Raw genomic sequence first — 24,139 nt, 5'->3', positions numbered from 1 at the left:
GTTCAGATACTTTGCATTCTCGTTTTAATTCTCCGCCAGCAGCACCCTAATGATTCACTGCTAGAGTCAACGCCACCGGGCAAGGCCGTCCGACTGGTTTCTTGTTTAGGGGAAAGAGAGAGAGCGGGATCCAGGCAGATAATAGACCTGAGCGTTTACACTTGCCAATGTGCTCACCAGAGTGAAACTTTGGCTCTCAGACTTGCTAATTTCCTCTTCCACCCGCTCTCTCTGACATGTTGCGAAATCTATTCACACCCTTTTCTGATTTGAATGCTGCTCTGTGAACGTATGCACAGCATGTGTGAGATTGTTTTTTGGTATCGAAACAGTGGTCGGCTGATCTCCAGCTCGTGTTTTCAAAGAGTGGGACTGGGCCTTTTCTTGCAACTTGTTGAAGAAATTGCTTGGACAATTACTGGAGCACAGACTTGTCATTTTGCTCATCTGTCATACAAACATAGACACAGCCACTCACATTGAGCAAACACTGTTAATAATGGACTTTCATCTGCCTTTCTGCCTAGAATATGTATCACAAAAGGTTAGACTAAGTCCCTTTTATCAGATTCTAATGATGTGACAAATTTGATCTTCAAAGTTGTATTTGTATGAAAACACATGAAAGTACTCAAACTTTTTATTTCAAATATAGAATGAGAATTCAATATATTCACTTTTTTCATGTCAAGATTGCCTTTGATATTACTCCTCTTGATGTGTGGACCACTGTTTCTGTTTGTCATCACTTGTGTGTCTTGATCTCATTTTAATGATGTCTGTGCTTCCTGGATTTTCCTACCCGGTGAGCATGAGAGCAGCGTTCCCGCAGGAGATGTTGCTGCGAGTCGCTTCGTTTATGTGTGCCGAGCTCTTCTTTCCCTTTGCCTCACTTGTTTTCAGGATGGATTGTCTGCCACCTGTACGCCAGGCGTGTGCTTGCTTGACTTCCCTGAACAAAGCACAGATGTAGTAAACAAAATGAGTTCTTAGCAACCTCTGCTACACACACACGCACACACACACACACACACACACACACACACACACACAGACACGCAAACACATGCTGCTCCACCCCACAACTACACCTCCCATGACTGGCTGGGCTTGTTAGCACTCACGCCCGTACCTGTTCTCTAGCACAGGGACAGAGACACCTGTCAGACACAGAAAGACTTCCCCTCTGCTCACACCAGCCACACTCAGAGGAACACGCTATCACAGACTGAGCTGGGAGGACGTTGCTCTGCAGGAAATATAGTGAAAGCAGGTATGTGCCCTGGCTGGCAGGTGTGTTATTTATGAGCTGATTTAGCATACTGCCTGGATGGATTGTATATTTAGAGCTGTAAGAACAGAGAAAGTAAACCTTACCAGGCTACACAAGCTGTTCAGAGTGTTACCAGGTGATTGCCAGTGTTTGCCCTCTCATTTGTCTGGGTGTTTTCCTGTCATGATAGCATGTCTGTAGAGTTGTCTGTCCTGCTCCTTGCTCACCCGAAATGCTATTGCTCCTCATTAATCATTAATTTTGTATGGACCAATGTGTTAAACCTAGGATAAATATGCTTTCTGGGCCCTTTGTGTATTTGTTCTGTCACCAATATTGCGGCAGATATCTTAAAGTAATACTGCTGCACCGTGCTACAGAGGAGTGGATCCACAGCCCCAGGAGCTCCACATTTATATTTGCATTTTGAATTTGGCAGCACTCCACAATTTTGCATGAACTGTAGTCTGGGCCTACTTTCAGATAAGGGAACACTCGTCAATGTTTCAGTAGTATTTTCCTTTTGTCCTTCAGTTAACCAGGGAAGTGTGTTTGTCTCTGAACAGTTGATTTTTGAAATAACTGTGGGTTCAATTCATTTGGATATGTGTGAATGGATGCAATGTTTGATCACATTAATACTCTGTGGGAGAATATTTTGTATCCAAACACAAAGGATCTTATGTATGTGTGTGTGTCCATTCATATTTCAGCAACAGCAGTAATTCTTTTTTTAAAGTGGTTGGACAGGATCATCTGCATGTCTAAAGGATGAGACTGAGGAATTCTCCACAGAGCACATATTCCTTTTTGGGAGGGAACGTGGCGTGGGAACGACCATTTTGAAAGTGTGTCGTAATAAATTGCACAATTTCTTTTTAACGCGATCCCTGCCTGGATGCGGTTCCAAAATATTTTTCAGGTGGCCTGTGAAGAAAAGTGAACAAAGAAGAGGGAGAAGCCTCCAGAACAAGCATGTCACAAGGTGAGCAGGCCGACTGACATGATCTGAATGTGAGAGGACGTGTTCCTCCAATAAGAGGCGAGGGCGCGTCTCTGCTGCAGGCTGGTGACTCTGTAAACGCTGATCTTTACTCATTGTCCTGATCGAATGCAAAATAAAAAAGCGTTTCATTATGTATTGGGCGTGGGCCTGGAGGGGCATCATCCAGATGCTGATTAAGATGTTGTTATGATGCAGCTTACAGTGCATATAATATCTCAGATGGTGGCTGGGTGTGTGACTTGAACATGTTTTTGTCTCAGAGGGAGACAAAGCGACTGTGTTCCGTACCACCAAAGTGCGAACCAAGCTGAAGGAAGACGGCAGCTGGCTGCAGCGCCGCAGTGAACCTCAGCGTGAAGCCGCGGAGGAGAAACCATGGTAAACCACATGTTTGAATAGGCCCATATGATGCTCTGCACACTCACTTGAATACACAAAATCAAAAGGTTCTGCGCATTCATGCAGGTTAGCAGAGGTGAGGGCCGGCCGTCTTAACGGAAACCCTGTTGAGACCAGTCCAGAGCCGTCACCGACAAAACCCACTCCGCCGCCAGCCAAGACTGCCGCTGAGGGGTAAACACAGCTTTCTAATGTCTCAGAGTTATCTACCAAACACATCCCACAAAACATGATTGTGCTGATAATGAGTCTCTGTTTTGAATTTAGAGCACCAGCATCAGGATATCTGATCAGGTAGGACCAGCACTTGCACATTCAGACAGAAGCGGGGATGTCTGAGCACTGAAAACCTGCAGCTGTGTGACTACACTGAAGGTAAAACAGTATTAACTCACGCTTTTTGTTTTTCCTTCAGAGGCATTTTCACTAAACTAGACAAGCCTGCTTCAACCCCAACATCTAACGGCTTTAGGTAAGAGCTTCTCTTGAATAGGCAGAGCTAATACTCTCATTAGAGACTATGAGTCTGGTTCCCACATTAATGTCACCTGCTTTTTTTTTCCTTTTTTTTTTTTTTTTTTACAGCGGAACAACACAGTTCACCAAAAAACCCTCCGAGAGCTACAAGAAACTGTGAGCGCACACGAATCAGACTCCCAGTGAACTGCCAACAGCCCAGTGCAAATGTATTTTAATGCACCGTGTGTTTGCCCTTCTGTCCCTCAGAGCCCCCTACTCTGTGAGGTCCACTTCAGAGAACCACGAGAGCCAGCTCAGCAAAGAGGAGCAAGAGAAACGGTGAGGCTCTCCTCGCGTAAAAGAAACACCATCCAATGTCAAGTCACATGCCCAGAAAAGAGATCACATTAGCGATGATTCATTTCACAGGACGGAGGCAGCCAGCAGTGTTCTGAGGAAATCTGCAGCCAGGCAGCGGTCTTATGTGCTTTCTGCTGCTAAGAAATATGAGTATGTATCTCATAAATCTCTCCTACTGCTAATCTGAACATTCAGCCTGTTCCTGGATATTCTTAAATCACAAAAGAAGTGAGAAAAACACTTGCGCTTCATTATGAATGGTGAGCGTGTACACATGTGTTCATGAAAGCTGTGTTTTGCAAAGGTCGAAAGAAGAAGCACCTGACACCTCGTCGGTCAACAGCAGTCCATCATTTGTGGCTAAAAGGTAAATTCCTCTAATACCTCTGTGAGAAAAGAAAAACCTGTGAGTGTGTGGTCAGACGTCACTCTGTCTGTCAGTCGTATTCATGCGCACGTGTGCTCGGCTACAAATATGCAGGGTGGAGATTAGTGATGATGATGAGAGTGCTGCCACTCCAGCACCTGCCAGCACTCCGCCCCCGTCTCCTGTCGTCCCCGTCACATCTGTTGCCTCCGCGCCTCAGCCCAAGCCGCGGAAAATGTGAGTCCTGTGCCATGTTGCTATTTGCAGCGCAACAAGTGACTCCCGCTCCCTCTGTTTCATTCATTATCTTTGTGATTGACAGACTCGACACCAGCGTGAAGGCAGCTCCCGACGTCGCTGCTAATGAGCCGCCGGCACCGAAGGAGGAGGAGGAGGCCGCGCCAGAGCCCGTGGAAGACGACTCCCCTCCAGTGAGCGCTACAGAGAGAGACCCATTTGAACACATGACGCCAGGGTGCACCAAGGTGGCCACTCCTCTCCCTGAACTCGTCCCTGAATATGTTCAGGCAGTCCGTGCAGAGACAGAACCTGAGGATTCAGGCGTTTCTGGGCAGGTTGACACACCTCTGGTTGAACTCGCCCCAGCGTTACCAACCCCGTTATCACCTACCCCAACATCCCCTGCCCCGGCTTCCACTGTCCCAGAATCACCTGCTCCAGTCTCCATTACTCCAGTGTCACCTGTCCCACTGTCACTGACTGAACCAGAACCAGAAGCACCTTCAAAGCCAAGGTAAGATTCCTTGCTGCCACATATTGTAGCACAGTAGTGGTGCAAAGTAACTAAGTACATTTACTCAAGTACTGTTTTTAAGTGCAAGGGAGTATTGCTTATTCACTTATTATTGCATGCTACTCTATGCTTATACTCCACAACATTTCAGAATAAAATACTGTTCTTCTCTCTCTCTTTGTCTCTATAGTTCACACTCATAGTTATTAGTTACTTTGTATATTAAGATATTACATACAAAGATCAACTTAATGTCAACTTGAATATAAAACATTGTGCATGGTTACAGATCAAACTTTCACACATTTTCTAAGCAGCTAAAATTTGCTCCACATTGACAAATTTATATGGTAAAATGATACCTATATGTTGATGCATTAGTGATAATTATTCAATAATTTAATGTATAGAAATATAACATTCCCAGGGGCCATTTGTCCCATTCCCATTTGTCTGCACTGAGCACTTAAGGACAATACTGTATTTTCTTGACTTGAATTTTGAATGCTGGACAGATCTGAGTACTCTGAATACCACCACTGCATAGTGTTAATGTCAGTATCACATTTAAATGTGCTTTCAGGTGGTTTTCTTTGTGTATGTCTGTGGTGTGTTTGCTCTCATTCTTTTCTCATGTGTGATTGAAAGCCTCCCTGGAATGCCCTGTGTTTGATCTCCATCTACTTTCACAGCTCCAGTGTTTACTCGTTCTCCGCCTTGGCCTACGCTCTCACTTCTTTCGACACGGGTTCAACCAGGTACTGCAACAAAGACACAGACGAAAGCAGCAGAAACCAATACAAAAAAAAAAAAGAAAAAAAAGAAAAAGTCATGTTAGTGCCTCCGGCCTCAGCAACACGTCACTCGATAATGAGAGTTTGTTTCCTCTGCAGCGTTAAGAATGATGAGCCAGAGCTGGCAGAGGAAGAGGGAAGCTCAGCGGACAGTCCCCCCACAGAGAACAGGTATGAAACCAACAACTTTCTCCATCATGACATAGCACGTCTGGCAGCAGAACAGATAATGGCCAACTGCCACAGTGTTTACTTCAAAGTAATCACAAAATAACCCACATCTCAATTTCAGGTGCCTAAAACTTCCTCACACAAGAGGGTGTCCCAAATTAGACTTGATTAAATGTGGTACTCAAAAATGTAATATAGAGATGAGTGCGTACGTGCCAAAGCAGGTGCACTGATATTTTTCTTCCTCGTGCTGTCTGCAGCGTTGAACAGGAGCCAACTCCGGAGCTCAGCAACTGCGTACCAATGACAGACGATCTCCTGGCTCTCACTGACGGGTTTGTTAAAAATCCATTCTCACCGTTTGTGCAATGAGCAATCTTCACATCAGAAATCCTCTGAATATCAGCCACAAGGTGGCACTGTTGGACTTCTAATAATCTACCGACTCCTCTACCTCAAATGGCCTGTTCTTGCTCTGAAATCTCCTCTGAATCCTAAATCCCCCTTTGTTCATCACCTTCTCCACTTCCTCTTCCTCTCCTCCTTCCGCCTCCGCAGTCCAGAGGCATCGGCAGAGCCTGTTCCCCCCAGCCCAGGACGCTGGAGCCAGGATCTGCTTAGCGGACTAGACAGGTATAGGAAGAGCTCTTTTCCACCCAAGCCCCAAATGCAGAGTTATGCGAAGCATTATCCTTTCATCAGAAGAAAATCAATAGCTCCCTTGTCAGTAGCAAGTGGAGGCATTACCTTGTCTTACCTTTCCAGAGTTGGATACACAGTTTCACACTCTGCTCTGTGTTTGACTTGTGTGTTTAATGTCTGTAGTGAGTCAAACCCAGCAAAGACCAGTGGCGCCCTGGACCTCCTGGCCGATGATGTCATTGTAATCGACACAGAGGCACGCAGGTGAGAAAGAGACAGGCATGTGAGGCCCTCCCTCCTTGCGTCTCATCACTACAGATGAAGAGGGCCGAGCGTCCCGGCTCCCCGAGGTGTAAGATTTTTAATAAATCCCATCCGCCTCAATTTTGATCCATAAATCAGGGCTCCTCTACTCCCAGCATTCTATTTTAACCCCCTGCTCCGTGTTAGATAGAAACAAAGTCGCAGATTCCTGAAGCAACTCAGTAATACTAACAGAAAGCCACGTCTTATCTGCAGCCCGACTGGAAATAGAAGAGAATGTTCTGTGCTGATTAGTATTGCGGCTTTGTGTTGTCTCCGCCAGCGTCAGCATGCAGCGAGAGGAGGAGAAACAGACAGATGAGACAGCCAAAGAAACACAAAGGTACACGGAGATGACAGGCTGCTCTTAAACAATTATCTATCAGTGCAGAGCTGCTCCTGCTCAGAAATGCATTTTATTCAGATATGCCTTGTAATGATTTATACTAACCCTCCCTGCAACTGCGCTGTGTCTCTCTGCCCCCCAGCCCCACAGAGACAGTCACTATAACCACCAAAACTGTGATCATTACTGACAAAAGGTATGAGAGCGCACACACACACACACACACACACACACACACACACACACAGAAATAGTCTGCTCCGTGCTCTTCAGATGGTTTTCATGCTCGTTAAATTCTTCAGTGGGTGTTCAAGCTTTTCTAAAGGGCTGGCATTGTAAATAGTGTATGAGGAGAGCCACGCTAACCTTTACTTGGCCTCTTTCCTCTTCCCCTCATGCCATTCATCCGTGCCGTCCTCCTTGCTTGTCGTTCTCGCCGCCACGCAGCGAGGAGGACAGTGCGGATCCCTGGAGCTCACACGCGACAACCACAGTTACTGAATCAAGGTACTTTATTTACATCTCGGTGCTTTGAGGTGTGTTTGTGTACGCAATATGTTTAAAAATGGTTTACTCCACTGACACTGAGTGAAAAAAAGATTGTGTTTCCTTAAAAACTGTTCGATAGATTTAATGGTTGGTAAAAGATGTTTGTTTGTTTGTTTAGATCCGAATACAATCATTCTAATGATCTGTTAAATTTAGTAACCAGTGTGGACTACAATCACGGTTCATTTTAGGTGAAGAAAACCTGAAACGCGCTGATTTTGCCATTCAGCCGCAGAACAGTCTTCCCATTTGTCAAACACATCCAGATTCTGATTTTGATTGAGTTTGGCCCCGGGTTCCTCTGTGTTTCTGTTTACCATTCAAACTGCATTAAATCTTTCCATTATGAGTCAATGTGATCAGAATTCCTCAGACACAAGATGGGCCATGCTGACAATTGAGAGTGAAATCAGTGTGAAATTGTTTTTCAGCTCGGCTGATCCGTTTGATCCATATCCGATAGGGACCACATCCCCTAACAGGTAATCATATTGGTTTGGAGCTGTGACTGTTTTCCAGCCAGCCAGATAGCATCTCGGCATGCATAATGCAGCAGTTTCTGATTATGAGCCACTTTTCTCTATTCCAGCTCCTCTGACCTGCTCCAGCCCCTCTCAGATATTTCCATCAACAGGTATGGGAATGATAATGCCATCTCCCCTCTTTTCTATGATGTAACCTCTGTGTGGAGCACAGATACTGTCCTGTTACTACATGTGATCAGTGTTTGTTGGTTATTACAATAATTGGCATTCATAATTAGCAGCTATCATGGCACACTGAGCGCTGTTGCTACATCTTATTTATACACAAATAGTGATTTTATTTAGTTATTTTATCTCTTCAGTTTGTCACCTACTTCCACAGGGAACAGAGATCCAAGTCCAGAAATCAAGTACAAACCCGATCCCAAAAAAGTTGTGACGCTGTGTAAAACTTGGAAGAAAACAGAATGCAGTCGTTTGCAAATCAGCTGTGTTCACTGACAACAGTTTAACAAAGTGTTCCTGAGCCCATGTAGTAACATCCTTTATCCAATCAGTGGTGAGCCTCGCTCCATCCTCGCTTGTGAACGACTGAGCCTTTCCAGGATGCTCCTTTAAAACCCAATCATGATACTATCACCTGTTACCAATCAACCTGTTTACCTGTGGAATGATCCAAACAGGTGTTTTTGGAGCGTTCCACAACTTTCCCAGTCTGTTGTTGCTCCTGTCCCAACTTGTTTGAAATGTGTTGCTGCATCAAATTCAGAATAAGCAGATATTTGCAAAAACAGAATGAAGTTGATGAGGTGAAACAGTAAATATATTGTCTTTGTGCTGTTTTAAATTGAGTATATGCAAAAAAAAAAAAGAAAAAATTAGAAAATCATCACATTCTGTTTTATTTGTGTTTTACACGGCGTCAAAACCTTTTTCGAATTGGAGTTGTAAGTTGCACTCATACAACACCTCCTCTGTGGTCAAGTTAACAATTAGACGATGTAGAGCTGCACCTAACAATTACTGTTAACCATTTTTTAGATGAATCTGTCAGAATGTCAGAAAAATGTTAAGAAAAATGCCAAAGTGGCTTCTTCAAATTGCTTTTAATTTTGTCCAAAACCCAGATACATTCTGACGACAAAAAACAGAGCAGCTAGACCCAAAAGATAACTGTTACGTTTGCTTGATGAATATGTGAAACTTTTCATGATGGGCAAAAGCGTTTCTTTTGGTCAACTAATCAATTAGTCAAAATTTAACTTGAAAGACAGATTTTCTTTATGTTCAGCGTGACAGTGGCATGTTCCCTGTGTGCGCCTGTAGTTTTTGGTAAAGCATTTTACGCCTTTGTCGGAGCGCCGGCAGCAGAGAGATGGCAGGAAATGAGGGTAGAGAGAGCAGTGGGCAATGACGTGGTCTCAAGCTGGAGACGCTGCATTTCATAGTCAGTGCTTTAAGCTTAAATTCTAATGGTTTTTTTATGTTTTCTTCCCCGTTTTCTGTGTGCATTTGTTTGACAGTATGAGCGGTAATGCGTTGGAATCCCTTGCAGACGATGTCATCCCTATCAACACCGACACCACAAGGTATTAAACTGAGTCTAGTGCATAATGGTGTTATGAATGTATGAGCGAGACGTGCAGGGCAAAGGAAGTGCACACATTACCTTTGTCTCATATGCTTGATGTGTCCTAACTTCTACATTGTCTCACTCTCTCGCTCTCTCCAGCCTCAGCACTGGGCGCTCATGGGCACGCTCATGGGAAACCAGCACGCCTCAGCAGCCTGACACAGAAGAAAGGTGATGACACACTTTGATTTACTCTTACAAGGTGGCCCGCTGTGTTTCATTCATCTGCATGCATCCATCCATGTCTATTACGTGCTAAAAGCCTTTCAATGTATGTCCCCTCTCAGCCAAGAAGCTCAGCCGGAACACCAAGACGCAGATCAAAAGACGATGGTCATGTTTGAGAGAAAGTAAGTGTAAAGCCTCGTGTGCATATCTGCTCCTTTTATGGGCATAACCTCCTTCCCTTTCACTACGGTGAAGTAACTAGGCTTTTGCAGCATCTACTCATTGAGCCAGAAAACATTGCGCACTGGTGCTGATAAAAATAGGTCAGATATGTATTTGTTTCAACCCTCCCTCACGACCGCAGATCCCCTTCCAACCTTTTTGTGTGAAGTTGTCATCTTCTCATGCTGCAATGTCATGTCTCTGCGCTCAAGGTCCACTGAGAATGACTCCCCATGGGACAGGTGGACATCACCCACTGTGTACACTGTCACCACAGGAGAGGAGGAGGAGGAGGAAGAAGAGGAGGAGGAGGAGGAAAGGTATCTCCACTGTGGCTGAGCCCATTAAATGCATATTAAACCACTTTATTTTTCGCAATTTTAGCAGGATGTGATTATAGCACCTTAAAATTCAGCGCCTGTCAACCATTTAATTGAAAGCAAGCTAAATACAAGCTGGAACTTCCTCGTGGCTCAGTCAGAGAATAATCAACCTCTCCTCAACTTGTTATTTTTACTTTAATGCTGTCGCTTCCTCACCTGTACTGCCACGCTTATTCTAATGCAGGAATGTCCTCTGTTTTGTAGCCCCGAGGATACGCAGACAGTCACAACCATCACCACTATCAGGTCGGGAAAAACATTTCTTAAAACTCACCACTCATGATCGCAAACTGGGGAGATTAGAGGGAGTTGAGAGCATGAGAGGCATGTAGGTGATGTTTACACTTCCAATGCATGGGAGGAGGGCTCCGAATGAGGCAACGCTGCAGCACAATAGAAAACAGGCCACACCTGGTCAATAAACCTCGACCCCTCTGGAGCTGAGAGTCAGAAAGATCAGCTTCATACTCTCATAAAAACCGCAGAATTCTGGTTCACTGAATACCATCCAGGTTATTGACTGCTTCAGCCTCCAGTAAAAGTCTAATACAGCTTTCTTTACTTTCCAGGGAGACACACAGTGAGCCAGAGCCTGCTATGGATCGGTAAGTTTATGATCTTGTTAACGTCAAACGGCATAATGCAAGAATTCTTTCTCCAGAGTGTTATTTTCTACTGTTTGGTGTGCTGATTTGCTGAATTTGTGAAGACACTCTCCTTTAGCCGGAGCTTTTTCTCCTCTGTGAATGCAAAGACATGTGGTGCTGCATGGAAGTGAGGTTTAAGTGTTGCTCTATGAGTGGAATGATTGTTAAATTTAATAAGATGCATCTAAAATCAGATGCACACCACTTTGTGCAGGCTTGTTTTACACTTTCACCCACTAGGCCTGCTTTTGTCTCTGTGTTTGTAACACAGCCGTCTTAGTTAGGGGCCACGAGTTTTAGGCCAAAACCTGCGGGAATGCAGCTGTATCCGCTTAATACTGCAGTCTGGATCGAAAGTTACCTGCAACTTCTGTATGATGCAGAAGGACTCCTGACTTAACTCTATTACTGAAGTTAAATGACAAGATCTGCTCTCCCATTGCCTTTCAATTTGCCCTCATTTCCTTCCCTCTAATTATCAGTCTCCAGATGTCAGATTAATGATGTGTATTAGAGATGTCCTTTTGTCAAATCACAGCCCGTTAAACAGCATGCCATTAACAAGCGATGGCAGAAAATGATTATCTCCTGAGTTACATTTGACAGATGTAGACTCCTTCTGTGTAACCCATCACACTACTGTTGTCAGTGAGTGAAAGATGAGACTAACGCTGCTGCACTTGTGAAACACGTTCCAGGACTTTGACAGAAGACCAGCGTGTCGAAACACCAGAACCTGAGTCCAAAAGGTGAGTGATTTTACAAACATTTAAATTAAAGTGACATCCGATGCTTTAATGATGCGTGTTAACTCACTCTACCGTTCATCTACGTCTGCTCAAGGGGGTTTGTGTATTTGAAGGAGTATGTCAATGCAACCGAGCTGTCCTTGCATAACGCCCAAGACACAAATGATGGGTAGGACCAATACATTATTTACATAAACAGCAAGTATTATTGATTAAAAAATGCCACTGATTAAACCTTTCAACACTGCCCTCATGATTAACTCACTGCTCTCTTTTCCGTAGTGCATCAAGTTATTTTCCATCGAGCTCCACCAGTTACTCTTACAGCAGCCCATCCTCTTTCTCCAGGTAATAACACAAGTCCTTGTATATAAGAAGCTAAAAAAACAGATCCTGACACTTCAGCTGCTTTCATCTTTTGCTTTTTAAATGACAATTCAACTGCTCTCACCAATCACACATCACCTGACATTACTTAAACTGCATCTATCAGTTTCTCTTCAACTGACAGCTTCAGCTCCTTTCAGTGCACACACTGCGACTAACACTTCAAACCCTTTCAGGTCTCAGGTCAACATAAAAATAAACGTACTCAGCTCTTCTACATTCCACGACTTCGGCTGTTCGTACACAGTTTTCTTTAACTGCTTTCAGTGCTTCACTTCATCTGATATCTTATTAGTTCTCTTGGACGGTCGCTCATTTCCTTTCCTTTTACAATTATACAACTGTGAGTACAAAATAGTTGGGATGCTGTGTGAAACATAAATATAGCAGAATGTGATAATTTGCTAATCCTTGCTAACATTACAAAGATATATTTAATGTTTGACCTTATCAGCTTCATTGCTTTCTGTCATTTTTTTTGGAACGCTCCAAAAACACCTGTTTGGAACATTCCACAGGTAAACAGGTTCATCAATACATCACTTCCACTTGAGTGACAGTTCAACTCCTTTCAGCAGTTTCAGCCCAACTGATACTTAAACTTAAATTGACACTTCGGCTTCATTCAGTGTTTACACTTCAGAGAAAACTTAAATCTCACTCAGGATTTTGGTTTTAAACAACATTTCAGGTGTTTTCAGCATTTGTTTTGTGGCTGCCACTTAAATGTCTTTCAGTATTTCAGCTATTTTAAATGTTTCAGCTGCAAATTCATAGCACACATACATTTTCTCCAGTTTCTACAGTGGGTCAGATTACTTGACATCAGGCTCTGTCAAAGGCTCTTGCAGCAGCCTATCCGCTTTCTCCCAGTAACAACACAATTCCCTAAACCTGTTTTAGACAAGCTCTAAGCTGGAGCCCCTTCTCCCTCCTGCCTTGTTATCTCTAGTTCTGATGAAACTAGATATGTGCAAGCAGTAGGGCAGAAATTCCACCAAGCCTGCTCATTAGGAGGCTAAGCGAGGACATCAAAGGATTATTTACACTTATTAAGTTCCCTCACACAGGACAGAAAGGGTCACAGGTTATTTTACCAGACAGAGCTGCGGTTGCGTGAGAGCTGCTTGAGCCAGTGGCCAAACTAACTTGTCGCAATCGCTGTGTCTCCCCCAGTGGCTCGCTGTCATCCACCTGCACGTACTGTGGAGAGATGGTGGGCAACGATGCCAAGATCTCCATCGAGCACCTCAATATCAACTGCCACCCCGCCTGCTTCAGGGTAATTCACCTGTCTGCACAGATACACTTCTGCTGAACACACCATTTGGTATTTATTGGACTATAAATTGTAGGATATATTCACATGTCCTTGAAGGGACTGACCTGGGGGAAATTAGCTTTTGTTTCCCTTCAAAAAAAATTGTTTGACATTTTGGTAAACATGTTTATTTGCTTTTTTGCAGGGAGTTAGATGAGAAGATTGATACCACTCTCGTGTCTGTATACCAAAATGACATTACAGCCATCAGCCAGTTATAGCTTAGCATAAAGACTGGAACCAGGGAAGGAGCCTGGCTGCAGCCTGGCTCTGTCCATAGACATGCTCGCGGCTAAAAAATAGCCTGGCACATAACTCCACATAAAACCACGTCATTTTTACACTTTGGGCTTTTGTACAGATTAAACAAACACAGTACAAGGCATTAATGAGTGAGCTTTGAGGCTAGAAGACACATTCTTTTACTTTTGACAGAGCTAGTTTCCACAGCCGACAGTGTTTCCTGTCTTTATGCTAAGCTAACTGGCTTATGCTTTATGCCTCGCACTTGACAGACATGAGAGAGGTGTCAATCTTCTTATCTAACTCTTGGCAAAAAAACCCTAACCAGCGTACTTCCCAAAATGTCAGATTATTCTTTTAATATTTAGAACAATTAACTTTGTTCCTTTACAGTCATTATACATATGTCTTCAAATACAAATTATATTTAGCTATTGCATATTGCCCGTCCACAAATGAAAGGTTCAACCACTTAATTGTGTTTTCAAAGCTTCAACGCTTTTTATACTGTGTATTATAGTGCAATGAATTACTATGAGACAATTTGGAGAATGAAAACACTGCTCTTCACTCCATTTTCTTAATTACATTTTCTAATAACACTCTCCGGATTTTTCAGTGCGGTGTGTGTACTAAGCCAATGGGAGACCTTCTCGACAGTATGTTCCTGCACGGTGGGAAAGTCAACTGCGAGAGCTGCTACTCCAAAGCCTTCGAGTGATTATTGAAGCTCCTCAGCAGCCTCTTATCCCCGTCCCCTTCCCTTCATGTTCATTTGCATATAAAGTGAGAACTGGCCTTTCACAAAGTTTGGCCCGTGTTCGGTTTGAACTTAGGAATGATGTGGTTTAGGGTGATCAAAGAGGCATGTTATAGCGAACAATATGATTACTTGATTCTTACATTACTTTAAATTTCTAATTTCTCGAACATCTTATGCAAGCTTTTGTTGTTGCTTTTTTTTCTGCTGGTGAAAGCTGTTTCTGCCTCAGTGAAAACTATGAAGGATGTCTGTACAGCAGCTGAACAGAATAATGCTGGGGTACAATTGCGGGCTACAATATTATCATTTAGCAACATCAGTTATGCAAGAAAATGACTTTATTAAAAAAAATGTTCTTTTGATCTTCTTGGTACAAAATAGTGTGTTCACATGTATGATGCTTTGTTAGGAAAATAAAATGATTTCTATGATGCCGGTATTAACATATGGTACAAAGGGAGTGTGCTAGCAAACACACAGAACTGTCATGGAGTCTCAGTTACATGTTTAAGAAAAGCAGGATTAAAAACAAATATTGCACATAAACATGAACTTAGCGTCATGTAATAGGAAAGAGTAGTATTAGAAAGTATCTGCCACAGAGACTCATCAGTTAAGCTGTTCCTGAGAGCTACGTTGCAAATGCAGCGGTGATTTCTCACAGGGGAGATGTGCTTAACTTTGCATTTACCGTTCTCCACTCCCTGGTGAAACAATATTTTTCTTGCATAGTCACTTAAAACACCTTTGTACATAATAACCATCAGCTACCCGCTGAGTGACTGTAAAGAAGCTAATGCAGTTCACTGGCTACTGCCTTGATGGTCTTCACACACAGTTAGGCAGGGCTCCCTCGGTACAGAGGACAAGTCTTTGGCTCTGCCCCAGTCCAATGGAAATCTGCCTCCCGTGAGAATGTGCCTCTGTGGAACAATTGCACTGCATGCAGTTAATGTTAACAATGCAAGGCGGAGTAAGGGCAATGATGGCACCTCAGTTATAGTAATAAAAGACTTGAAAATATTAGCATATCGCACTCTAAAACATTATTTTCCGATTACTGAACTTGGGATAAAGGACAAAAGTGTCCTGTCAGCTGAATACAATATCAAAATCTGTTATAGTATAACTAAACTGCTCATCAGGGTAAAGAGGTTTTGGCTCAAGTGCAAAAATATGAGTAATTTCTGCTTCTTTCCCCTCATTTAAACAGAGGGGATGCATAATATGGGACACCCCTGTAATCCTGGACTTGCTCCATCCTCTGTTTGTTTCAAGGCCTGTGTCAGTGTTTTCCCCTGGCTCTGCTCACAGCAATGTTTTGGATGTGCTTCCACAGAAGCGCAGGGTCTGACTCGTTCTGTCTTATCAGAGACTCCAGCCCCTCTGCTTGGTCCAGGCTCTGCCAGTAATCCTGAGGCCATATTTGCAACCATCTGCGGACAGATATACAAACAGATTAGGCTCATCGCAGAGGATGTTTTAATTAGACTATTAAAATAGACTGATTTCTCTCCCCTGGGGCTTTGTTAGTCACATTAAAGTACAGAAAGTGGAAGGATTTAACACCTGGCACAGTGAATAATTTAAGACAAACTCACCCATCGTCTGCAGGTAAGTCTTTGACGTCTCCGTACCCCGGGCTGGGCAGGGGGCAGCCCATGTGAGAGTTGTTGGCCATTTTTGGCTGAGGAGGCTGGTTCTTCTTGGGGGCTTTTCTGTATGCTCGTTCTGCTGCCAGTCGTGCGTTCTCCTGGTCACACACATAACATTCAAATCCATTCAGGTAGTTCGGCTTACTCATGTCATTAACCCCCCACTCGCGGGTCTCCAGAGCTTCCAGCAAGCGAGCGTTAGTAATGCGTTTTGGGTTCTTGAACTCTAAATATTTTGCATATTCATCATCGTTCTCATCGAGAAGTTTGAGGAATTCAGCGAGAGCTTTTGGCGAGGGGAAGTTATCTATGATGACTGCAGAGCGGTCGTTGGGCATCCAGTCCGCCACCACAGACGAGCCTCGATAGACAGGCACGCAGCCCTGATGGAGAGGCCGCCACAGCTTCTCCGTCATGTAATCCGGACACAGGCCGTTCTCCAGTGCCAGGTGAAACTTGTAGCGTGCAACAAAATTCATAAAGTTGTGATCTTCGCCGGTCGCCGTGGCCGTGTCCTCGAGATGTTCAGGAAGAGGTTTGTTATTCAAGCATTTCCCGTAAGAGTCCACCTACGGAGGGAAAAATGATGGGTGAGAAAGGAGAAGGATGGGGGCAGGGTGAGGAAACATTTGGGAGGAGATTTTTAATCTGAGAATGGCACACTTTTAATGGTCTACATTTTTCATAAAACCCTCATTAGACATTTCTAACTGAACTCCAACATTTCATTCCCCCATTCATCATACTAAGGGCTATATTTACAATGCATTTTCTGAGGTGTAACTGTAGTTGCATATGTGAAGAACAGACTTACAAACCTGAGTGGAAATGAGAAAGACTCACAGTGCATATAAGCCAATTGATATTTACTGTAAAGAAAGGCTGTGGTAGAGTTCAAAACGGAGGAGACTACTGAAAACAGTATTCAAGCAGTAACATGTCCTGACATTTGTGCAGAGAAGAAGCAAAACTTTACCAGCAACTTCTACTTAAGTACCATTCATTTTTAAATAGGAAAAAATGAATCAGTGCTACCTTAGACAGTTTATGATGAGGCTACCAACATCTGCAAAACTAGCTTCTATTGAATTTATATAGAGCAGTGCTACAGCATGTGGCTTGTGCAACTACAACCTCAATTCCAAAGAAGTTGGATGCTGTGTGAAACATCATGTGCAGCTTTGTAAAAACAGCCCTGAAAGAACATCTCTGTAGTGTACCTGAATGTACTTCATGAGCTCCTGGACATATCTGTTTCTGTCTGACGGTACATCGCAGTGGGACTGCATGTAGAGCACAGGAGCCAGGCCCCCCCTCCTCAGCCGGTTCTTTTCCTCCAGGGACACGGCCACAGGCATCAGCAAGTAGTCCAGAGAGGGCAGCCACTGCAGGGTCAGAGGATAGTCTGATTCCCTGCGAAAAGTGGCAGTGTAGTTGAACATCCTGATTCCCGGTCCATGGGAGAGGACGTAGTTATTCATGGGCGACTCTTCATGGAACAGTGCCCAGGTCTGGTGGCGGAGACGAGGGAGCGGCGCCTCATATGCCCTGAAGTCTGTTCCATAAAAGATGATGGATGCTGTCCGTTTGTACAGCTGGACCTTTCAAGATCAAACTCAAGATTACTGGCAGAGCAACCTCAGATCATAATTATTATTAATGCGAGCATGCATCTTCCCTCTGCATAAGCCAAGGTTAAATATCTCTGGTACCTTGCGGTTGCTTGTGACCAGGCAGGAGGATGTGGCACAGTCGATGCGTTCAGTGTCACCGGGAAAATGTGGGAACAGTCCCCCACTCCACCAGAGAAGAATGGGCAGCTCTTTATTTCTGCGGCGGTCATTGTTGCCAGGTCCTGTGTATGAGCTAACGGAGGCAAACTCCATCTCTGACAGAGCACTCTGGGGCTGAAAGGCTCCTCGGTCCACTGCATCCAAGGCCTCCAGGGGAAGTTGATCGTCCGGAAAGGAGGCAAAGGAGACCCACACCCAGCACAGGACACCAAACAGCCCCAGACACACACAGGGCACCAGCCTGCCCCTTCCTGCCATCTGCAAGGTTGAAAAGAACAGGCAACACATTTCAGAAACTTGTATTACTCGGATACAAGTAACTTCGATCACCGTTCAAAAGGACAGGTCAACTTTATTACTTCATGTAAGTTAGTCGTGATTCCTCAGTCTCGCAAATATAATCACACCCTGTTCTGGACCTCATAATCCAAATACAAGTGTTACGGATGCATTTATTTCTCCATGCAGCTAACTTCGTTGAACAAACATTAGCAACTGACTCTAACATTTTAATCATACGTGACGTTTCACAGTATGCGGCAATATCCGAACATTTACAACGTATTTTACCTTTATCACTGCAGCAAACACATTAAGGTGCGTTTTTCTTAATTCTTCTAGACAAAACTGTACAGCTACTCTCCGAACAAGCTGCTTTGATGGCAGGATGCTGTCAGACAACAGCCAACGGTGCAGAGGGAATAAACGGACGAACTCTTCTTCTGCGTTTCTGTTCTTTTCTTCTTCGTCTTTTCTCGGGACGCAAACTACGCCTAGCTGCACACCGCCACCTACAGTCCAGGACTGTAAGTTATGTCAAATAATATTTTTTGCAATGATGATTTGTTATTTTCTTATTCTAGGTTGACTAATGACACAACAGTCATTTCCCACCACAGATAAGATTTTAGCTGTGTTGTGTTTTTTCATTCTTGACTCTTTCATTTGTATGTCGGTGATTGGTAATTGCAGTTTTGTACCTTTATTACTGTCACATCTATCTTGCTCTAAAGGGCAAATTTGACAGATACTGCCCCCTGCTATAAACACTGGATATCTTACTTGAGTAAATAAGTGAATAAGCACAAACGTTTTAAGAGCAAAATGTACTTAAAAAGCACTTGTTATGAGGACCTGTGAGTGTTATAATAACCTAGCATTATGTATTATATTATTGGATTGCTAAAGGGATTACATTAACGGTTAGGTAGCATTTCTCTACTTCATATACTGTTGGATAGTGAAATCGATAAAAATGTATTATATTTGATTAATTCATCATGCATAATGCATGCATAATTTTGTGCAAAATGTGCAAAGCAACCAGAATAGAAAAAAAAACTCCAGTGAAGCAGTTGCACCTCAAAATATACCTACGTGCATTCATGCAACAAGCGCACATCAGACCAACTCATTCAGTCATTTATGGAAAGTCGTTAATTTAACGGGCTTTAGGACCTCCGCGTGCCTGGGCGGTGTGCACGTGCAGCCCCTCGATGGGGACGCGCACGTCACGACACTCAATCTCAGTCAGATGTAGGGGAGCAGGCAGACCACGTAACAACAACTATTAGGACCAGGGTGAGTGACAAGACGTGTTTGTTCTATATATATTAGATGCATTCAGTTATAGATACACCACCTCGCTGCAGCGTGTGTCCTTCTGCTGTTTACAGTGCTTTTAGAGATTGTTTTGAGTCGCGTATGCACTGAGGCTAACGGCTAACCTGACCAGGCTGGAATGTCAACAAGCCCTCAGACTAGCCGGCTAGCTTGCTAGTTGGCTGCGAGGCTTTGCTAAGTCGCTACACAGCATAACATTCATATTGTCTGTTGCATTCAGGTTTTTTTTTTAGAAGTCTATTACCTGTTTCGGTTCCTAGTTCACTTCTGCTTCGAAGCACTTCATGAACAGTTTCACAGGGATCATCGGCAGCAGATAAATCGGAGTTGTAGCCGCCAGCCACAGTTGACAACAAGCTGGAGCATGTTAGTGCTCTGCGCAAGTGCAGTGGTCGTTTCCAGAGTCAGCCCATGATCCCGACTCGCCCCTGTTGTTGTGGCGAAGGACTCATTCCCTTCTTACACCTTACACTTCACCACTTACACATTTTTTACACATTTTTTGGATAACGTTCATGTCCTACCTTATGTCTTGCAAGCACAGTGCATGTGTAGATCATTATGAGGCTGCATTACTGTGTCATGTTGTGAACAACAAGGCTGTTATCGTCAAGCCCAGAGCTTCAACCGGAGACCTTTGACAGACCTCTCGGTCCTTCACCCCTGTCATTGTGTCCCTGAAGCTAGTCAACCATTACACATCTCTCATGTGGCTTTCATCTGTTGTCAGAAAGGTTAATTTAGGTTGAGTACAGGTGTTGCCAGAACAGCAGTCTTTCCCCCTTGTTAAATACACTTAATTATCAGCAAAGTCAAGCCCACAGACTGTTTTGGGTGAATGCTTTCTGAGAAGTCAGTATCTCTCATTTCCTATTGCCCAATGGTCATTGGTTTCCCTTTGACTGCATAGTATCTATTTGTGCATTTCTTCCTCTTTCTAGGTTAAATTGGCCCTGGCCTGCCACCTGGTGTGGATGCCTGTGACCCGGTGAGGAGGCCTTGCTGGGTTGGAGGAAACACAATGAGTGGGAAGAGCCTGCTGCTGAAGGTGATTCTGCTGGGGGACGGTGGAGTGGGCAAGTCCTCCCTTATGAACCGCTATGTCACGGACCGCTTCGACTCCCAGTCCTTTCACACCATCGGTGTGGAGTTCCTCAACCGGGATCTGGAGGTAGACGGGCGCCTGGTTACTCTTCAGATCTGGGACACGGCAGGCCAGGAGCGCTTTAAGTCCCTGCGCACGCCCTTCTACCGAGGCGCCGACTGCTGCCTGCTCACATTTGCTGTGAACGACCTGCAGAGCTTCCAGAACCTTGGCTGCTGGAAGAAGGAGTTCATGTACTACTCGGACATTAAAGACCCAGAGCGGTTCCCTTTTGTGGTGCTAGGCAATAAGGTAGACATGGAGCAGAGGGAGGTGGGGGAGGACGAAGCACGGGCCTGGTGTGAAGAGAACGGCTGCTGCCCTTACTTTGAGACCAGTGCAAAGGATGACACAAATGTCACAGCTGCATTCGAGGCAGCTGTCAGGGAGGTTCTGGCTGCCGAGGACCAGATTGACCATGCACTACTAAGTAGTACTATCGATCTCCATGGCAACCGCAAAACCTCTCGCGCGTCTTGCTGCTGATTGGTCAGGTGCGAATCCGCCTTGTCTTAATCTCGCTGGCTGAAACTTGCCTGTGGCAGTTTTGAGAGCCACGATTTATTGTTTATGGTACACATACTGTAGGTACAAGGTACTGAGTACAGTATCCCCTGAAAATAATGTGGATAAGATACAGCTGCTCTGAGGAGGGCAGTGTCAAGGATTCAGCTGGTATCTAAACTGTTGTACTATTGCTCAAGGTACAGGCACACTGTAACAGGCACACTCATCCTTTGTACTCTGTCTGCTTTCAGTAGTGTTGCACAAAAACATTGCTACCCGGCTTCAGCTCTTTCTGCTTATGCAGGAGTTGTATCAACTAGTACTTTCAGAGCACTTATTTTAATCGAAATTATTCAAACTTTAGTCAGAACAACAGATGAGAGAATCTTCTCTTGAAGAGCACACTCTACCTTTGGCACAGCATCATAGAGTTGGTCTTGTAAATGCTCAACAGTCTGTCCCTGAGCTGATTTTCCAGGTTTTAGAGGGACTTTGACTGCAACATCACATTTTTCTTCTTATCAGGTCTTTTAACATAAGCGGGGAACTAATGTATTTTCTGGGCACCGGCCGTGGGAGTGACAGTGTTCACAATCCAGCTAGATATTATGCTTGGGAACTCCCAACATCGGGATAATGACGAATAAGATTTGAGGTACGAGGAAGTTAAACGATTGCTGCTCTCTAAAGGAAGATGGCCTTGTGTGTCGTCAGTGGAAAGGGAATTCTGAGCTTTAATTTTGCAGCTGTGACTGTAAGCATAGGGTACGAGCCATTGCAGCGCTCTTATTCATTTCACTAGTATATCTGCAGTACAACACAGCACTGCTGTGTAGCCAGAGGTGTGAGGTGTACGAGTAAGGCATTTTCAGACCAGTTTTTCCCCTGTGATTTATGTACATGGGCTTGTTTACTAAGTACGGTTCAGTGTTCTTTCAGAGTTCAAAAATAATGCTGCTTTTGCTACTGTTGTTGATCAACTGCTATTTATTTTTCTGTGAAGCACATTTCCACCTGCTGACGTGTTTGTTTGTTTTTTTACAGACAATGAGTGATATTTACATTAGGTTTCTGTGTTTGATCAAGGGCTGTTTAAAGTCTCTTTCCCTGATGTGTTAGTGGAGGTTGCAGTTATTAGAATTAACAATAATTTTCACAATTATGGCATGTTTGTAATCCTGTCTGTCTTGTTGGGTGGCAGGCCTTAACATTCCAGTCCTTTAGCTTTGCCTATTCTGAAGGTCTCCTGTGCTTTACTGATGTATTATGTACGCCTTGTGCTGTCAGTCTGGTCATTCTAGGTCTCAGCTGAATATGAAATAGCCTGAGCACAAGGGTAAGGCCATTAAGACCAGTAATGTGTGCACTGTGCATCACCCCATTCATACAGTATTGAGTGAAACATAGGACTGAGTATTCTGACAGCTTAATGATGTTTACTTGTTTTCAGCTGAATGGTTCTTTACTTTTATTTCAGTGTTTTTAAATACAGACTTCCTTACATCTGAATATGTCCCTTTGGTTTTGCTATGGGCCAGAGGGCATTGATGTTTGCCTGCATGGTTCCAGAAAATAATATGCCTGACATCCAATGCTTCAAACTGAGTTTCACATGGTCAGAATTCATTCTCGTCAGTATTGTGATTACTGCTGGAATATTATTTTATAATGTGACTACTCAGCCAACCATACCTGTTGCATAAATAAGATCAAATGTTTTCATCTCCTGAATGCACAAAGTCTCTGTTATAGTCCATGTTCTCATACCCTTTTCTGTTATATTGAAGGTCTCGAGTATTCTCTCAGCCTGCGATCACAGTATTTGCCTTTGAAGTCAGAAATTGCATCATTTTTCAGTGTGCGTGCAGACTAATGGTGGCCTGCGAAAGTGAACCGAATCCAGTCAGGTGCAGTTATATTTACTTATTACATGGATCTTTGGTTTAACGTAGGCTTATGACAAAGAGCATGTTCATATGATTACAGTTAGATTTTATATCAGGTGTGTTGAGTGCTGGTAGTCCCAGCATAGGAGAGAAACTTAATTAACTGTGAAGTGAGTGGGGCATTTAACAGAATCAAGCTGGTAGCCTACTTTAAGTCAAAGCAAAAATGAGGGCTGTTAGCTTATTATTTGTCAGTGTTAATATTTTCTTAATTAAACCGAATAGTTTGACTCCTTATGGTACCATTTCAGATTTTATCCTGTTTCGATTATGTAGCCTACAACAGTGTTTACCTGGAATCTAACTTACCTGAGAATCAGTGGGTACTTATAAGCTAGTAGCATTAACCCTACAGTATGTTGCTCTCGTGTGCTGTCATATATCACTGCAACCAAGTCTAATGTCAGTATTTTTTATGTTGCTGTAATATTTATGAATGTAAAAACAAATTTCTTTGGGCTGTCCATATTAATGGCTTATGTAAATTGCAAAGGGCATTCATTTTATAACAATGTACAAAATGACACTGAACGTCTGTTCCACCTCAGTGCTCAGCCCGATGATTTGAGCTGTGTGAAAGTCAGACCGTTCATCGTGATTATGTGTTGATCTAATAGACAACTTCCCTTATTCCTCTCTTTGCACTACGGAGGATAAGACTGGGTTTGCCAACATGCTGACAAAGTTGTGTATACTCTCCAGTGCTTGGCTACAAATAAAACATGCAACATACCAAATAGAGACTCTATCTTGTCTGTGGGGTTTTTTTTGCCCATGCCCTGAAAATTCATGAAAGTGTGGCTTTAAAAATGACTTTCAAGTTTGGAAACAAAAGCTGTTCAGCTATTTTTAAAACTGAAATAGGTCACTCAAATTAATCAGTATACTTCAGCTCTCCACCTTTCTGCAGCCATTTTCACCACCAGGGGGGAAAGAGGGCCCAATACTGCAGTGTTAAAATGAGTAAAACGCACATCTAGAATTTTTCCCCCAAAATGCGCCTTGTTTGAATTTCATCACACAAAACCTTGAATGTCCTTGAATGAT

The 24,139-nt window shown here is 43.7% G+C and overlaps 3 protein-coding genes across 4 annotated transcripts; 2 read left to right on the top strand and 1 right to left on the bottom strand.

Moving 5' to 3' along the window:
- The first annotated feature begins 1,130 nt into the window (after nucleotides 1–1,130).
- Nucleotides 1,131–14,855, top strand: znf185 (zinc finger protein 185 with LIM domain). Its single transcript, XM_041943539.1, has 33 exons — nucleotides 1,131–1,273; nucleotides 2,196–2,258; nucleotides 2,540–2,657; nucleotides 2,745–2,852; nucleotides 2,946–2,972; nucleotides 3,094–3,150; nucleotides 3,264–3,311; nucleotides 3,405–3,476; nucleotides 3,567–3,647; nucleotides 3,802–3,864; nucleotides 3,979–4,101; nucleotides 4,187–4,618; nucleotides 5,311–5,376; nucleotides 5,512–5,583; nucleotides 5,844–5,918; nucleotides 6,142–6,216; nucleotides 6,409–6,489; nucleotides 6,812–6,871; nucleotides 7,017–7,070; nucleotides 7,322–7,381; nucleotides 7,855–7,905; nucleotides 8,013–8,057; nucleotides 9,432–9,497; nucleotides 9,641–9,712; nucleotides 9,829–9,891; nucleotides 10,144–10,251; nucleotides 10,519–10,560; nucleotides 10,884–10,919; nucleotides 11,660–11,710; nucleotides 11,805–11,879; nucleotides 11,993–12,058; nucleotides 13,274–13,379; nucleotides 14,281–14,855. Exons 2-33 carry the CDS (start codon nucleotides 2,249–2,251, stop codon nucleotides 14,380–14,382), a joined length of 2,565 nt encoding a protein of 854 aa, XP_041799473.1. The 5' UTR covers nucleotides 1,131–1,273; nucleotides 2,196–2,248; the 3' UTR covers nucleotides 14,383–14,855.
- On the bottom strand, nucleotides 14,748–19,847 carry fut11 (fucosyltransferase 11 (alpha (1,3) fucosyltransferase)). Of its 2 annotated transcripts, none has more exons than XM_041943541.1 (5): nucleotides 19,740–19,847; nucleotides 17,792–18,130; nucleotides 17,300–17,680; nucleotides 16,026–16,648; nucleotides 14,748–15,860 (listed from the first exon to the last, which is right to left on the bottom strand). In XM_041943541.1, the coding sequence occupies exons 2-5, from the start codon at nucleotides 18,128–18,130 to the stop codon at nucleotides 15,710–15,712; spliced, it is 1,494 nt and encodes a 497-aa protein (XP_041799475.1). In that variant the 5' UTR covers nucleotides 19,740–19,847; the 3' UTR covers nucleotides 14,748–15,709. The 2 variants fall into 2 exon arrangements, with proteins under 2 accessions (XP_041799475.1, XP_041799474.1); XM_041943540.1 differs by lacking the exon at nucleotides 19,740–19,847 and adding an exon at nucleotides 18,443–18,573.
- rab9b (RAB9B, member RAS oncogene family) lies at nucleotides 19,378–23,828 on the top strand. The gene is made up of 2 exons (XM_041943542.1): nucleotides 19,378–19,453; nucleotides 20,437–23,828. The coding sequence occupies exon 2, from the start codon at nucleotides 20,517–20,519 to the stop codon at nucleotides 21,123–21,125; it is 609 nt and encodes a 202-aa protein (XP_041799476.1). The 5' UTR covers nucleotides 19,378–19,453; nucleotides 20,437–20,516; the 3' UTR covers nucleotides 21,126–23,828.
- The last annotated feature ends 311 nt before the right edge of the window (nucleotides 23,829–24,139 follow it).

The sequence above is a fragment of the Chelmon rostratus genome, chromosome 9, assembly GCF_017976325.1.
Source record: "Chelmon rostratus isolate fCheRos1 chromosome 9, fCheRos1.pri, whole genome shotgun sequence".
Lineage (NCBI taxonomy): Eukaryota > Metazoa > Chordata > Actinopteri > Chaetodontiformes > Chaetodontidae > Chelmon > Chelmon rostratus.
This window is presented reverse-complemented; position numbering and strand designations above follow the sequence as displayed.